Source organism: Chaetodon auriga, chromosome 8, assembly GCF_051107435.1.
Source record: "Chaetodon auriga isolate fChaAug3 chromosome 8, fChaAug3.hap1, whole genome shotgun sequence".
NCBI lineage: Eukaryota > Metazoa > Chordata > Actinopteri > Chaetodontiformes > Chaetodontidae > Chaetodon > Chaetodon auriga.
Window position 1 is genome coordinate 28674451 of NC_135081.1, and position 15000 is coordinate 28689450.

Here is a 15000-nt window from a genome sequence, read left to right on the forward strand (position 1 = left end):
TGCGTGCGTGCGTGTCTCTGCGTGCGTGGCTCTCTCTCTCTCTCTCTCTCTCTCTCTCTCTCTCTCTCTGTGTCTCTGTGCGTGTGTGTCTCTGTGCGTGCGTGCGTGTGTGTCTTTGTGCGTGCGTGCGTGGCTCTGTGTGTGCGTGCGTGTGTGTCTGTGCGTGCGTGCATGTGTGGCTCTGTGTGTGCGTGCGTGTGTGGCTCTGTGTGTGCGTGCGTGTGTGTCTCTGTGTGTGCGTGCGTGTGTGTCTCTGTGTGTGCGTGTGTGTCTGTGTGTGCGTGCATGTGTGGCTCTGTGTGTGCGTGCGTGTGTGGCTCTGGGCCTGCGCTGACTGGAAAAACCTGGTCTAGCAGCAGGAAGCTGCAGCCACAGACACATTCCTCTGGAGCTGATAATCTTGTAAAGCTCAGCAGGACGGAGCTTTACAGGGAGAACGTTCTCTGTAGAACTGATGGATGTGAGAGGCCTTTCAGTTACCCAGCGTGCTCCAGCGTCCAGGTGACTCTAAACAAGGCGGACGCACGATCACATCAAGCTTTGTTTATGTTCGACTATGTTGTCGTCGCGACAGGCGTTTGCAGACAGGTGAACGGAAACACCTGTGCAGACGTGTGGCCGTTGGCTGACGGACGCGGGGACAGGAGACACGGGTCCTCCTCAGTGCTGGGGAGCTGAGTGGCAGCCGTGTCTCTCGTGCCACCTGCCTGTCATCACTTTGAGCGGTGTGTTTGTAGAAACGCAGCAGACAACATCTGGATTATGTGAGCGCTCTCCGCGTCACGGCGCCTCACGTTAGCATAAACAGCTAAAAGCTGGAGGAAGTGACGAAGTGACACAGTGTGATAACTCCGCTCTCAGGTCGGTGTTTTAACATTACACGCAGCGTGCTTCTTCCTGTGTGAAGTAAAGGTGGACGTCCCCTTCAGACGGCGGCTGTCTCTCTGCTGGGACCTCTGAGGACCTGCTGGGGGTCTTCAGATGTCCTTCACATTTAGCGCCTGTGACCTCATTCCCTTCAGCAGAAGCTGTGAGCCAAACGCTGCCCTCCGCCTGCGTTCAACAGCTAACGGGCAGCTGGAAGACATTACCCAGCATGCTGGGTGCCTCGCGCTGCGGTAGGTTAGGAGAGCTGCTGAAGAAGCTCAGAGCAGGAACGTGCTGGCTTCACGCTCGGCGGCGCGGATTGGTCTCACAGTTGTTCTCTTCAGTCACACTTGTCCTTCTCTTCCTCTGACTTCACACGAGGGACCAGAATGAGTCCAACAGCCAGATCTCCATTAGACTCACTCTGTTGTCGTGCGCGAGCCGCAGATGGAGGGCAGGAAGTGACCGTCGGCACAGGAAGCACTTTAACATGTTTACACTCTCTCACATCGATCAAACCGAGACATCACAAGGAGTTTTTATTGAGCAGCAAAAGATGTGCATAAGGGTGAAAAATGCAAGAAATTGACCAAAAAAATGTTTTTTGCTAACGGTCTGCGGTCAGGAGGAGAGGAGTGGGCTAACGGTGGAAGTGCTGTGACGTTAGCTTCTGTTTTAATCTGTGGTGATGATTTAAAGTCACAGCCACAAACAACAACACTTGTTAAATCAGCGTTAACGGTTTACAAACAGCTGAACGTGAGTGACGTACCGTCTGATTTAGAGACGATCCTCGTCTTCAGCGGACTTTTAACCGAGCAAACAGGCATAACGTAAACGCCAACGCTCAGCACCGTGGCGCTGAGCGTTGGCTGCTCATTAATGCTCAGGACAGTCAAAGTTACACATCCCAGAAAAAAGAGCAACAGTCTTCTGGAGCACTTTGGTGTCGAGGTCGTGGACCAACCGCCAACAGGAAGTTGTTTTCCTCCAGACTTTCGCCTGCTTTCACTTGTTTTTAGAGCAGAACGACGTCTGAAGCAGCAGCTGGTTGTTTTATCTGCTGACTTCAGTTCAGGTGTAAAATCACTTCCTAACTGAAGGTCACGTCCAGCAGATGATCTGATCTGTTTGGACCTTTCTCTCCTCATTTCATCTAAACTATAAAAAAATCCAGAGAGCCAGATTCACCTCAGATTCACTTTCAAGATATCGTGAAGATATCTCAACGTGTTCATGGTCACTAGCGCCACCATCAGGATGAACTGATAAAGAAATATCCAGATTTCCTGAGCCCGGTCCTGCTGTCCAGAGGATGAAGTCTGTCCTGTAGCGCCTCCCTCAGGTGACACTGAATGCTCAAACGTAGCCTAAAGCATGACATGCATTTCCTGGTCATGTGACTCCACACAGAAGAATGAAGCAGCTTCATCTCTGCTGTGCTGGAACGGCTCGCGTGCAGCTGGACAGACGTGTGTGCTTCTGTCTCGTCTCTGACGTCCTCATAGACCACATGTTCTGATTACTGTCTCTGCCGGTTGGACAGACTGTGTGTACTTTATGCCGTGAAGGTTTCCACGTCCTTCAGTCAGGGCTTCATCACACACTCCGTCTCTCCACCTTAAACTCTGTCAAATAGACCTTTGTTCTTTTATTATTTCTGCTTCTTGTCCTCCGTGCCGTCCCATGCTGTCTGTTATGCAGCAGAATGTCCAAACACGTCGTGTGAAGTGGTTCCTGTGAAGCTGGCCGAGGCCTCGCAGGGTTTCTGTTTCCCGCTGCTGTTCGCTCTCACAGCGTCTCCTGCGTGTTTTTCAGAAGTTCAACGCCGACTACGATCTGTCGGCCAAGGAGGGAGCCGACAGCCTGGCCTTCATCTCTCTGATGGAGGAGAAACTCAAACCTGCTCTGGTGAGAAACTCTTCTTCTCCTCTCTTCTCTCTGAACTCGTGTCGAGCCGTCGATCACGGACGCGTTAAATGCCGAGTGTGATTCTATCTGTCGTAGGTCTACGCCTTCTGGATTGAGCCGAAGAACTACGTGGACGTGACTCGCCGCTGGTACGCCGAGCACATGCCGTTCCCTCTGAACTTCTTCCTGCCCGGGCGGATGCAACGCAACCAGCTGGAGAAACTGCGACTGCTGCGAGGGAGCGAGAGCCTGGAGGCCGGAGAGGAGCTGGAGAAGGAGGTGAGGACGCCTCTGGATCTGCTCTTTAAAATCCTCTTTGTCCAAAGCGAGATTGAAAAACATCCACGAGGAAAAGATGTCCACAGATGAAACAGCCGAGACTGTAATGTGTCCGCTGTGAGACGAGCTGTGCGCAGAACGCAGCGAAAGCACGGCGTCCAACAGACTCCAGCGTGTTTGGACGAGAGCCTCTGGTGACGCAAACAAAGCTGACTTTAATTTGTGCGTCCGTCGGCTGCAGTGACGTCAGGACGCAGCAGCTCAGCATTTTCCAGCTCGCTCTGAGATATGGTTTCCATGTGTCGCTGCTGGAAGCAGCTGGAGCGCTTAGCGCTGAGGGAAAACTCTCCTCACAGGGATCCTGTCGGAAAACTGCCGCTCTGAAACGACCCGTCCACGTCGGAAAGAGGTCAGAGGTCAGACGGCGTTCTGGGGAAGATCGTTAAAGAACGGTCTGTTCCGCTCAGAAGGTCGGCTCTGCTGGAACGAAGAACGTTGACGTTTGTGTCTGTCCTAAATGTTTCCGTCTGTCCTGAATGTTTCCGTCTGTCCTGAAGTGGTTTCAGACACTTTGCTCAGTGAGAATCAGAAAAACATCACAACAGCAGCAGGTCGTTTCAGTCCAGAGGACAGCAGCTGTCCTCTTGATTCACTGTAACTGTCCTTATTATTATTATTATTATTGTTATTATTATTATTATTATTATACTACATGGTCAACTGTCTCTCTGTCTCACTGTGTCTCTCTGTGTCTCTCTCTGTCTCACCGCGTCTCTGTCTGTCTAACTGCGTCTCTCTGGCTCTCTTTCTCTCTCTGTGTCTCTGTCTCACTGCATCTCTCTGTGTCTCACTGCGTCTCTCTGTGTCTCTCTGTGTCTCACTGCGTCTCTCTGTGTCTCTCTCTGTCTCACTGCGTTTCTCTGTGTCTCTCTCTCTGTCTCACTGCATTCCTCTGTGTCTCTCTCTGTCTCTCTCTGTGTCTTTGTCTCTCTCTGTGTCTCACTGCATCTCTCTGTGTCTCACTGCGTCTCTCTCTGTCTCTCTCTGTCTCACTGCGTCTCTCTGTGTCTCTCTCTGTCTCACTGCGTCTCTCTGTGTCTCACTGCGTCTCTCTCTGTCTCTCTCTGTCTCACTGCATTTCTCTTTGTCTCTCTCTGTCTCACTGCGTCTCTCTCTGTCTCTCTGTGTCTCTCTCTGTCTCACTGCTCTGTGTCTCTCTCTGTCTCTCTGTCTCACTGCGTCTCTCTCTCTGTGTCTCACTGCGTTTCTCTGTGTCTCTCTCTGTCTCACTGTGTCTCTCTCTGTCTCACTGCATTTCTCTGTGTCTTTGTCTCTCTCTGTCTCTCTCTGTGTCTCTCACTGCGTCTCTCTGTGTCTCACTGCGTCTCTCTCTGTCTCACTGCGTTTCTCTGTGTCTCTCTCTCTGTCTCACTGCGTCTCTCTGTGTGTCTCTGTGTCTCACTGCGTCTCTCTGTGTGTCTCTCTGTGTCTCACTGCGTCTCTCTCTGTCTCTCTGTCTCACTGTGTCTCTCTCTGTCTCACTGTGTTTCTCTGTGTCTCTCTGTCTCACTGTGTCTCTCTCTGTCTCACTGCGTTTCTCTGTGTCTCTCTCTGTCTCACTGCGTCTCTCTCTGTCTCACTGTGTCTCTCTCTGTCTCACTGCGTTTCTCTGTGTCTCTCTCTGTCTCACTGCGTCTCTCTCTGTCTCACTGTGTCTCTCTCTGTCTCACTGCGTTTCTCTGTGTCTCTCTCTGTCTCACTGCGTCTCACTGTGTCTCTCTGTGTCTCTCTGTGTCTCAGCTGTACTCGGATGCTGCAGAGTGTATGAACCTGCTGTCTCAGCGCCTCGGCTCACACAAGTTCTTCTTCGGCGACTCGTAAGTTCAAACAAAGTGAGCTGAAACCTAAAATCTGTAAGTTTGTGTCATGATTTCAGAAGGAGACATAAAGAAATCTACGGCACAGTTATTGTCGTCGTTCCTCATCTCGCAGGTCTGATTGTTGATGTTTGACTGGACTTTGTAAGTAGATAATGGACATGTGTGTAAGACAGTGTAAGACTGATGTGAGGACGCCTCTGGTCCAGTTCTACTGACTGAATCTGTTGTGACTCTGCAGGCCTTCGTCTCTGGACGCCTACGTGTTTGGACATTTAGCGCCCATCCTCAAGTCCAAACTGCCCAACGGGAAACTGCAGCATCATCTGAAATCTCTGGACAACCTGTCCAACTTCTGCACCAACATCCTGCAGCTGTACTTCCCCAAAGACGGCAGAGGTGAGGCCACGAAGACCGGCCGGACCGCCGGCTCGGAGGCCGCAGGAGTAACACCTGAACAGGCCGCAGTTCACAAAGTCCAGTTTATCTCTGTGAGGCTTGAAAGACGTCACGTAAATCTCTGCTGACTGATTCCTGAGTAGGACGAGGCTGCGTGCTCATTGGTCTTTGTTCTGGGTGAAATGATCTCATGTGTTTTTTACCACAGCTGACGTCCTCCATGTTGTTTTTCAGACAGCTCCAGTCAAAAGGCGTCCTCTCAGCACGAAGGCGGAGACTTTGATCACGTCCCCAACAAGCGGAGGAAGCAGTTCCTGTCGGCTCTGGTGGCTCTGGGCGCCATGCTGAGCTACGCCCTCTTGACCGGCATGGTGTCCATTCAGCACGTCCAGCGGGAGGCGCTGGAGGCGCCGCCAGACCCGCGGACCATCGGCTCCCACGAGGAGGACGAGGGAGACGGCTGAGGAGCCGCAGGTCAAACCTGCAGCGTGATGGGACTGAAGGGCCGGAAGCTGTCCAGGATGAGGTCCAGATGTTATCAGAAGAGTTTTTACTGTCGAAGGAAACACGAGACGAAAGGTTCAGAGCAAAGAGCGTCGACTCAGCAGGACTCCAGGTCGATGCTGCTGCTGGTTTCTGGGCAGAAATGAATTCAAAGATAACTCTTTGTTTGACTTTTGTTAATTTTTAACGTGTTCTGTCCAGAGGAAACACAGATCAGCTTTTTCCTCCAAAAATCGTTTTAATTTCCTTTTATTTTGTTTTTCTTGGTTTTGTTTAAAGCTCCTCGCGTGCTTCACGTTGATGTTTGGAACACAATGATCTCTAACCACAGATAAATCAATAAATCTATAGATGAGTCATTTGTGTCGTGTCTTCAGCTGCCGCCGCCCGAAGCCTCGCACAACCAGCGAGGCACAACCAGCGGTTCACGACGACGAGCTTCATCAGGTCAGATCACCTGAACGCCTCAGTTTGGTAACGTGGCCTCCAGCGTCAGGTGATGGTCTCTAAACCAGCTTTGACTAAAGGAGGTGACAGAGGGGAGACTGGTCCTGCTCCAGGATCAGACTGCAGTCCCTCTGCCGCCCCCCCACCCCGACACAAACCTGATGCTGGTCGTTGTTCAGCAGAGGGGGGCTGGTTGGGGTCCAGCAGGGTCCAGCATGGTCCAGCCCCCACATTAAGAGCCTGACATGACCTGGAAAAACATCTGCATGTGAAGTCTGAGGGAAACTCATTTTCTTTACTTCAGCTCACCCAAACACCCCCCCCCCCCCCCCGTCCTGACCGGGTCTGGACCCCGGGGACGTGGCCTCCAGCTGCACATGACGCCATCGCGCAGGAATCCAGTTTACCCTGCTGCTCATGTGTCTGCTGCTGCTGCAGCGCCGCCTGTTCTGGCTTTAATGAGCTGATCTGGAAGCAGTTTGTGGGCTGAGGTCTTTGTCTCTGGACGCCGTGAATCAGAGCTGAGACACGTCCGGACGGTCCGCACAGAGACACGTCCACGTCCGGACGGTCCGCGCAGAGACACGTCCTGACGGTCCACAGAGAGAGACATGTCTGGACGGTCTGCAGAGAGAGACACGTCTTGATGGTACGCAGAGAGAGACACGTCCTGATGGTCCACAGAGAGACACGTCCGGACTGTCCAGAGAGAGACACGTCCTGACGGTCCACAGAGAGACACGTCCTGACGGTCCACAGAGAGAGACACGTCCTGACGGTCCACAGAGAGAGACACGTCCTGACGGTCCACAGAGAGACACGTCAGGAGGTTCAGTTTGACGCTTTCACTCTCCACACGCGTCTTTCATGCTTTCTTCCAACAGAGGAGGAGGAGGGAGAGGTCGGACTGCTGCTGCCGGAGGCTGGGGGTGGACCTCCCTCCCTCCCCCCACCTGCTGTTAAATGCACGTATCCATGGCAACGCTCCAGAGTCAGAAACAAACAGAGCGAGGAGGCCTGCAGAGAGGAGGCGCAGCAGAAACCTGAAAGTCAGTGCAGGGTCTCGTGTCTGACTTCAGTCAGTCAGTCTGGATCGCTTCCACAAAACTCTCCAGTTTCCATTTTCAGTAAAGGAGCAGAGACGACACCCAGAGCACAAAACTGCAGGCAGCCGCTTTAACCCTGCGCCTGCCAAAACCTGCTCATTGTAGGATTTTAGAAGAGAGGTCGTCTCACTGTGTATATCACCTTCATAAACGTGTGTAATCCTGCAGACTCCAGAGGACTGTCATTTTAAAGTCAAGGTCTAAACTGACTGAAGAAACCTTGAAAATCCCCCCGTGTGTGTTTTCATGACGTCACTTGATGACAGCAGCAACAGCCCCGTAGTTCAGTCACGGAGTCACTAAACGACTCGTTTTTTGACTGGAGTTTTGCATGAACGACTCAGAAAAGACCCCCCCCCCACTCTCCTGAGCACAGCAGTGAAAGTGACATCAGACCTGGAGGACGACCTGAGGGCTTCTTCACCCTGAGCTGAGACTCTCAGGCAAAACTGTGTCCATGGAAGACACGAGGATGAAGCGAATGTCCCTGTTTTAAGATCTGAAACTCAGTGTTCCTCTCATGTCACAGATCACACTGTGGTCCTGCAAACTGATCCTGGACCCTCTGTGGGAGGCCTGAGTGGAGGTCCACAACAAAAGCTGGATGGACAGCAGAGCGACCCAGAGCCAGCCCCTGACCTTTGACCTCTGACCTCTGACCTGCTGCTGCTGTAACGGAAGAGGAACGACCTGTTCACTGCTGCTGACAGCTGAGCAGGTATTTTCAGAATGACCTGCGTCCATCGTCTTCACTTCACAGGCTCTGGACCCTGAGGCCGTTTTGAGTCCTGCACAGACCTCAGTGTGGAGTGTGGACCGGTCACTGCCATTGAGCAAGGCACTGAGGGCGCTGCTTTGTGTCGACCTGTTTAATTTAAATACGTGAAATATCGATCAATAACGAATGATTATCAGAACATTACGAGGTTTCACCTCTTCGTACTTTTAAAACGGGACCTTTTCTTTTGCCATCACGTGAACTCGGTGCCGTCTCGCGCGCTTTATGCTAATCATCTCCCGCGCTCAGCGCGCACGAGCCGCGTGAAGGAGAGCGGAGCGCGCGCCAGCTGCAGTTTCCAGCTGCGCTCGTGAAGCTGACCGTCAGTCCGTCCTCCGTTCCGTCCGTCCGTCGGTCGTCTCCTTCCCGCTCTGCGCGGCAGTTTGTTCGGTGTAGATCCAGCTCGTCCTCCCGCTGTCCCTCCTTCTTCCTCCGGACCGTCTCTGAGCTTCGGGTCCCGCTGTCACAGTTCGTCCGGAGTCCCTGTTCGAAGTTTCCCGTGTGTCCCGTTCCAGCCGGTTCTCCTGCGGTTCCGCCGCTGACAGCAGCTGCAGCAGTTTGGACCCGGTACTCGGACTCCTGGTTCAGCAGTTTGGACCCGGTTCTCGGACTCCTGGTTTTGTCCTCTTCTTCTTTTTTGGGAGTTTTTCGTACCCGTTGCTCTCCGGTTCCGTCGGTTGGGTCAGCCGCCTTCCTGGTCCGGCTCCTCGGTAGACATGGGTTGGACTGTGGTGGTCCCGGTTCTGCTGGCAGTCGTCTGTTCCCGCCTCACCTCGGGAGTACCGGACGGACCGGACGTTCAAGGTAACACCAAGCTAAGCTGCTTCTGCTCCACGAGCTAAAACTAGAGCTAAACCAGTTTAGTTGAGCCAGAGAGGAGTAGAGGTGAAGCACAGAGGCTTCTGGGTAAAAAAAAAAACAGACAAATTCACGTCTAGAGTCAGACCTGATGAAGAGCCGGACCAGGTCTTCATCACTAAGTTCACCTGCTTTCAGTCAAACTCGACACAAACACTGATTTTAGGAACTCTTCATCCTTCACTTCATCATTAACATTCACCATCAACACATCTGGAGATACGAGCTTTTCACTGGACAGAAAGCAGCCTGAAGAGTAACTAAAGACAAATGTAATGGAGTAAAAGTACAACCTGTACGACCTGTGAGAGTACAAGTACACAGTTCACAACATAGAAATACTACCTTAAATCCGGACTGTAGTGCAGTAAATGTACTCGGATACGTTCTGCCTCAGGCTGCTCTCTGATTGGCTGACATGCTGCTGTGCCGTGTTTAGGTGCTGTGGTGATGAATGAATATTTATTGACCTGTGTGTCCTGATTGGACAGAGTCGTCGTGCTCGCTGTGAGGTCAGCGGCGGGGGGAGGACAGGAAGTGACGATCAGCTGTCGGCTCTTCTTCCTCTGCGTTCTGATGGTGTTTGATTACTCAAAGCTTCCACTGAGGTTTTCTCTTAATGTAATTATTATCGTTAAGGAGTGAATAATTATTAACGATTCATCAGGTCAAACTAATTAATTCATTTAATTATTATTGTTAACGAGTGAATAGTTATTAGCGACTCATCAGGTTAAAATAATGAGTTAAACTTTTTTGATGACGTCATAACTCCACGTACATGTCCGTACCGCCGTCTCTCTGCCTGTAGTCACTGCTGGAGTCTCGCTCAGTGTCCCGCCCACAGCGCTATCCGATTGGCTGCACGTCATGTTTGCCAGCCTATCAGCAGTCACGGTGGTCTGTGCCGATGCTGTCAAACACCACGAGCTCCTGACCCACGGAGCATCGATGGAGAACGATCGGGTGCGGCGAGCCGACCCTCAGACCGCCGCCAGGCAGCAGGTCGACCACGAAAACCATGTCCTTTTATGACATCACAGCCTGTTTTTGACATAATTGGTGTCCACCAATGCCACCTGTAACCATGGCAACAGTTAGGACACCAAACATGGTCACAACGCAAACATCTGAGGACAGACACTGAAAAGTCTCCATCACAAAGCCTGTGGGCGTCCACCAATCAGAAGGACGGGGGGTCAAACCCCAGCTCCTGCACTGTGTGTGTGTGTGTGTGGGTGTGTGTGTGTCTGTCTGTCACTCATCCCGCTCCTCTTCCTCAGTGGTCGACGTATTGAGTCTTCAGGACTCGAAGCAGACTGTCGCGGCGGTGGAGAAGCTGTCTGGCGGTCTGAGCGCGCTCAGTGATGTCTACGTGGTGTCCACGCTGAGGCTGCCGGCCAAGCTGGGCGGAGTCCTGCTGGGTCTCTACAGCAAACAGGACAACAGGAAGTACTTGGAGGTCGCCGTCATGGGGAAGATCAACAAAGGTTTGAAATGAACCTCCCGACCCGCCGACCCTTTGTTCCAAACATGTCACACCCTCCCTCCCTCCTTCCTTTCTTACCTCCCTTCATCTTTCCCTCCTTCCATTCCTCCCTCCCTCCTTCCTTTCTTACCTCCCTTCATCTTTCCCTCCTTCCATTCCTCCCTCCCTCCTTCCTTTCTTACCTCCCTTCATCTTTCCCTCCTTCCATTCCTCCCTCCCTCCTTCCTTTCTTACCTCCCTTCATCTTTCCCTCCTTCCATTCCTCCCTCCCTCCTTCCTTTCTTACCTCCCTTCATCTTTCCCTCCTTCCATTCCTCCCTCCCTCCTTCCTTTCTTACCTCCTTTCATCTTTCCCTCCTTCCATTCCTCCCTCCCTCCTTCCTTTCTTACCTCCCTTCATTTTTCCCTCCTTCCATTCCTCCCTCCCTCCTTCCTTTCTTACCTCCCTTCATCTTTCCCTCCTTCCATTCCTCCCTCCCTCCTTCCTTTCTTACCTCCCTTCATCTTTCCCTCCTTCCATTCCTCCCTCCCTCCTTCCTTTCTTACCTCCCTTCATCTTTCCCTCCTTCCATTCCTCCTTCCCTCCTTCCTTTCTTACCTCCTTTCATCTTTCCCTCCTTCCATTCCTCCCTCCCTCCTTCCTTTCTTACCTCCCTTCATCTTTCCCTCCTTCCATTCCTCCCTCCCTCCTTCCTTTCTTACCTCCCTTCATCTTTCCCTCCTTCCATTCCTCCCTCCCTCCTCCCTTCCTTTCTTTTTGACATCATTGATTAATCTGCCAGTTATTTTCTTGATTGAATCCATTGATTAATCTCTTGCTTCTCTTACAAGCCTTTAAAACATGGTGTAACCGCTCCTCCTCCTCGTCTCCTCCTTGTCTCCTCCTCCAGTCCTGGTTCGTTATGTCAGAGCTGACGGGAAGATCCACACCGTTAACCTGCAGAATGCCAACCTGGCTGACGGCCGCACTCACTCCATCATCTTGAGAGTCGGCGGTCTTCACCGCGACAACATGAACATGGAGCTTTACGTCAACTGCCGACTGGCCGACTCCAGCCAGGGCCTGCCGCCATTGGTCCCTCTGCCGAGAGAGGCGGAGATGGTGGAGATCAGACACGGACAGAAGGCCTACGCCCGTCTGCAGGTGAGAGAGTGTCACATGACGCGTGAACGTGTAAGGACGTCACGTAGCTGCAGAAAAAAGTATTTCCACAGTGAAGTCAGACAAAGAAAGAGAGAGACGCACACACACGCACACACATGCACACACCCTGATGTCTGCAGGTGTGACAGGTGTGATGACGTTAAAGTGTGTTTTCAGCTTTAATCTGCACTCAGAACAGTTTTTCGTGTCCGTTCAGATATTCTTCTCTCGACGCTCTCAGATTAATGAAGGCTGGTGGACCAACAGGCTCTGGACACCAACGTGAACCCTGAGTCCTCAGAGTTCACATCGGAGTCCTCATCAGGACTCAGGTTTATGTCAGAGTCCTCATCAGGACTCAGGTTCACGTCTCAGTCCTCATCGGGACTCAGGTTCACGTCTCAGTCCTCATCAGGACTCAGGTTCACTTCTCAGTCCTCATCAGGACTCAGGTTCACGTCTCAGTCCTCATCAGGACTCAGGTTCACTTCTCAGTCCTCATCAGGACTCAGGTTCACGTCTCAGTCCTCATCAGGACTCAGGTTCATGTCTCAGTCCTCATCAGGACTCAGGTTCACGTCAGAGTCCTCATCAGGACTGCATCAGTCCTCGTCAGGACTCAGAGTTCGTGTCGAGTCTGGAGGGTGTCAGCTGACCTCAGGTTCAGCTGATAAACTCTTTGTCTTTTCCTATCTCTCAGGTGTTTCTTCAGATGTCAACACCTTTACAGGTGTGAGCGTACCGAGACAGACTGCACCTGTATGAGGGTCTTGTTAATCCCCCCTTTCTCTCTGTGACAGGGTGCGGTGGAGTCCCTCAGGCTGGCTCTAGGGGGCAGCGTTGCTAAAGCTGGAGCTCTGACCGACTGTCCATTCCAAGGGGACTCGTCAGCCTACAACTCAGGTAACAGCACCTGAAGCGCTGCTGATGGGAGAGGGTCTGAAGTGGTCTGACCTGACCCGGTGGGGATCACATGACGAGTGTCTGGACTCAGGACTAATCTGGTCTTCATGTATGGGGGCTGTGATGAACACAGGATGAATGTCTGACGTCTGATGTTCAGTTCATGTCACAGGAAGTTTACATCAGAGGGTCGTCCTCAGCTCGCCTCCGTTTGTCCAATCAAATGTCCTCAATAACTGGACCGATGCAGACCATTCTCTGTCCATGTCCGTCTCATACTGCTTGTATCTGAATTCAGCCGATCGCATTAAACCAGTTTAGCCAATGAAACGATGTTTTTCTCGTTTCCAGTGAGCGGGGACGTCAACTCCATCCTGGGTGAGTCTCCGCTGAAGCTCACAGACCGTCTGTCCTGTCCCCTCCATTTCTACTCATCAATAACCCAGCTGATCAATATCAGCCGATACTGACATCCTGTTTGATGGTTTCTGTTCAGGTGATCACACCAAGGCTCTGATTGGTCAGCTCATCATCTTCAACCAAATCCTGGGAGAGCTGCGACAAGACATCAGAGAACAGGTGAGACAGACAGACCGGACATGAGAGGACAGGTGAGACAGACAGACAGGACGTGAGAGGACAGGTGAGACAGACAGACAGGACGTGAGAGGACAGGTGAGACAGACAGACGGGAAGTGAGAGGACAGGTCAGGCAGACAGGACAGGCTGCAGCTGATGTTGTTGGTCTTCTGTCCTCAGGTGAAGGAGATGGCTCTGATCAGGAACACCATCCTGGAGTGTCAGGTTTGTGGTGAGTCAGCAGCTTCCTGTTTCTTCTCTGTTAGCGAACCGGTCCTCTGAGGACCTGATTGAAGCAGGTCTGCCCATCTACCTGTGCAGGTTTCCATGAGCCCCGCTCTCGCTGCTCTCCTAACCCCTGCTACAAGGGCGTGTCCTGCATGGAGAGTCTGCAGTATCCTGGATACACCTGTGGACCCTGTCCACCTGGAACCACCGGCAACGGGACGCACTGTCACGACATCGATGAGGTAACCACACCGCAGCACCGCACGACAACAACAACATGACATCTACACGACAACAACAACATAAAACAACAACAACACAACCACAGGAAACAACAACAACGGGAAACAACAACACAAAACAAGAACAACTCAAAACAACAACAACGGGAAACAACAACACAAAACAACAACATGAAACAACAACAACACAAAACAAGAACAACTCAAAACAACAACAACAGCAAACAACAACAACAACACAAAACAACAACACAGCACAAAACAACAACAGGAAACAACAACAACAACAACACAAAACAACAATTCACAACCACAGGAAACAACAACAACATAAAACAACAACACATACAGCAACACAAAACAACAACATGAAACAACAACAACACAAAACAAGAACAACTCAAAACAACAACAACAGCAAACAACAACAACACAAAACAACAACACAGCACAAAACAACAACAGGAAACAACAACAACAACACAAAACAACAATTCACAACCACAGGAAACAACAACAACATAAAACAACAACACAAAACAACAACATGAAACAACAACAACATGAAACAACAACACAAAACAACAACAACACAAAACAACAACAACACAAAACAACAACAACTCAAAACAACAACAACAGCAAACAACAACAACAACACAAAACAGCAACAACACAAAACAACAACACAGCACCAAACAACAACACAAAACAACAATTCACAACCACAGGAAACTACAACAACAACAACAGGAAACAACACAAAACAAGAGCAACTCAAAACAACAACAACACAGCACAAAACAACAACACAAAACAACAATTCACAACCACAGGAAACAACAACAACACATACAGCAACACAAAACAACAATAACACACCAACACAAAACAACAACAACAACACAACAGCACAAAACAACAACACGATAACGTCACAGCAGCAGCAGCAGCACAGTGAGCAGCAGTGAACGCCCCCCTCCCTCTCTGTGTGTCAGTGTGAGCTGCAGCCTTGTTTCTCTCCTGAAGCCTGTGTGAACACTGTGGGGGGGTTCAGCTGTCAGCCCTGTCCTCCTGGCCTGTGGGGGGCGCCGCTGGCTGGAACCGGACTGGACTACGCCAAGACGCACAGACAGGTGAGACAAACAAGCACATTTTGTCTCTTGTCTCTGTTTGATCTCTGGTTCTGCTGTGGTAAAAAGTTAAAGTCCTATTTTTTCTCTCTGACGCCTGCTGAGCTCTGAACGACTGGAACAGCCGGAGCAACGTTAAAAATCCTCCCTCTGTCTCTCTGTGTCTCCCTCCCTCCCTCCCTCTCTCCCTCTCTCTCTGTCTCTCTCTCTCCCCCTCCCTCTCTGCCCCCCCCCCCCCCTTCACCCTGTCTGTCCC

The 15000-nt window shown here is 51.4% G+C and overlaps 2 protein-coding genes across 4 annotated transcripts in view; both read left to right on the plus strand.

Moving 5' to 3' along the window:
* mtx1a (metaxin 1a) overlaps positions 1 to 6194 on the plus strand; it is a 15900-nt gene extending 9706 nt beyond the window's left edge. Inside the window, exons 4-8 of the mRNA XM_076736483.1 lie at positions 2686 to 2778; positions 2875 to 3057; positions 4858 to 4934; positions 5176 to 5333; positions 5568 to 6194. Of these exons, the coding sequence (XP_076592598.1) occupies positions 2686 to 2778; positions 2875 to 3057; positions 4858 to 4934; positions 5176 to 5333; positions 5568 to 5797 (741 nt within the window). The 3' untranslated portion in view covers positions 5798 to 6194. The remainder of the gene's footprint in view (positions 1 to 2685; positions 2779 to 2874; positions 3058 to 4857; positions 4935 to 5175; positions 5334 to 5567) is intronic.
* Positions 6195 to 6325: 131 nt separating this feature from the next.
* thbs3a (thrombospondin 3a) overlaps positions 6326 to 15000 on the plus strand; it is a 19522-nt gene continuing 10847 nt past the window's right edge. The window contains exons 1-9 of one of the 3 annotated variants that reach the window (XM_076736469.1): positions 6326 to 8972; positions 10310 to 10516; positions 11406 to 11659; positions 12460 to 12562; positions 12914 to 12940; positions 13059 to 13141; positions 13322 to 13373; positions 13463 to 13611; positions 14610 to 14747. In XM_076736469.1, coding sequence (XP_076592584.1) covers positions 8885 to 8972; positions 10310 to 10516; positions 11406 to 11659; positions 12460 to 12562; positions 12914 to 12940; positions 13059 to 13141; positions 13322 to 13373; positions 13463 to 13611; positions 14610 to 14747 — 1101 coding nt within the window. In that variant the 5' untranslated portion in view covers positions 6326 to 8884. Of the gene's footprint in view, positions 8973 to 9517; positions 10517 to 11405; positions 11660 to 12459; positions 12563 to 12913; positions 12941 to 13058; positions 13142 to 13321; positions 13374 to 13462; positions 13612 to 14609; positions 14748 to 15000 lie in introns of those variants that run through there. The other 2 variants (XM_076736470.1, XM_076736471.1) reach the window with 2 other exon arrangements.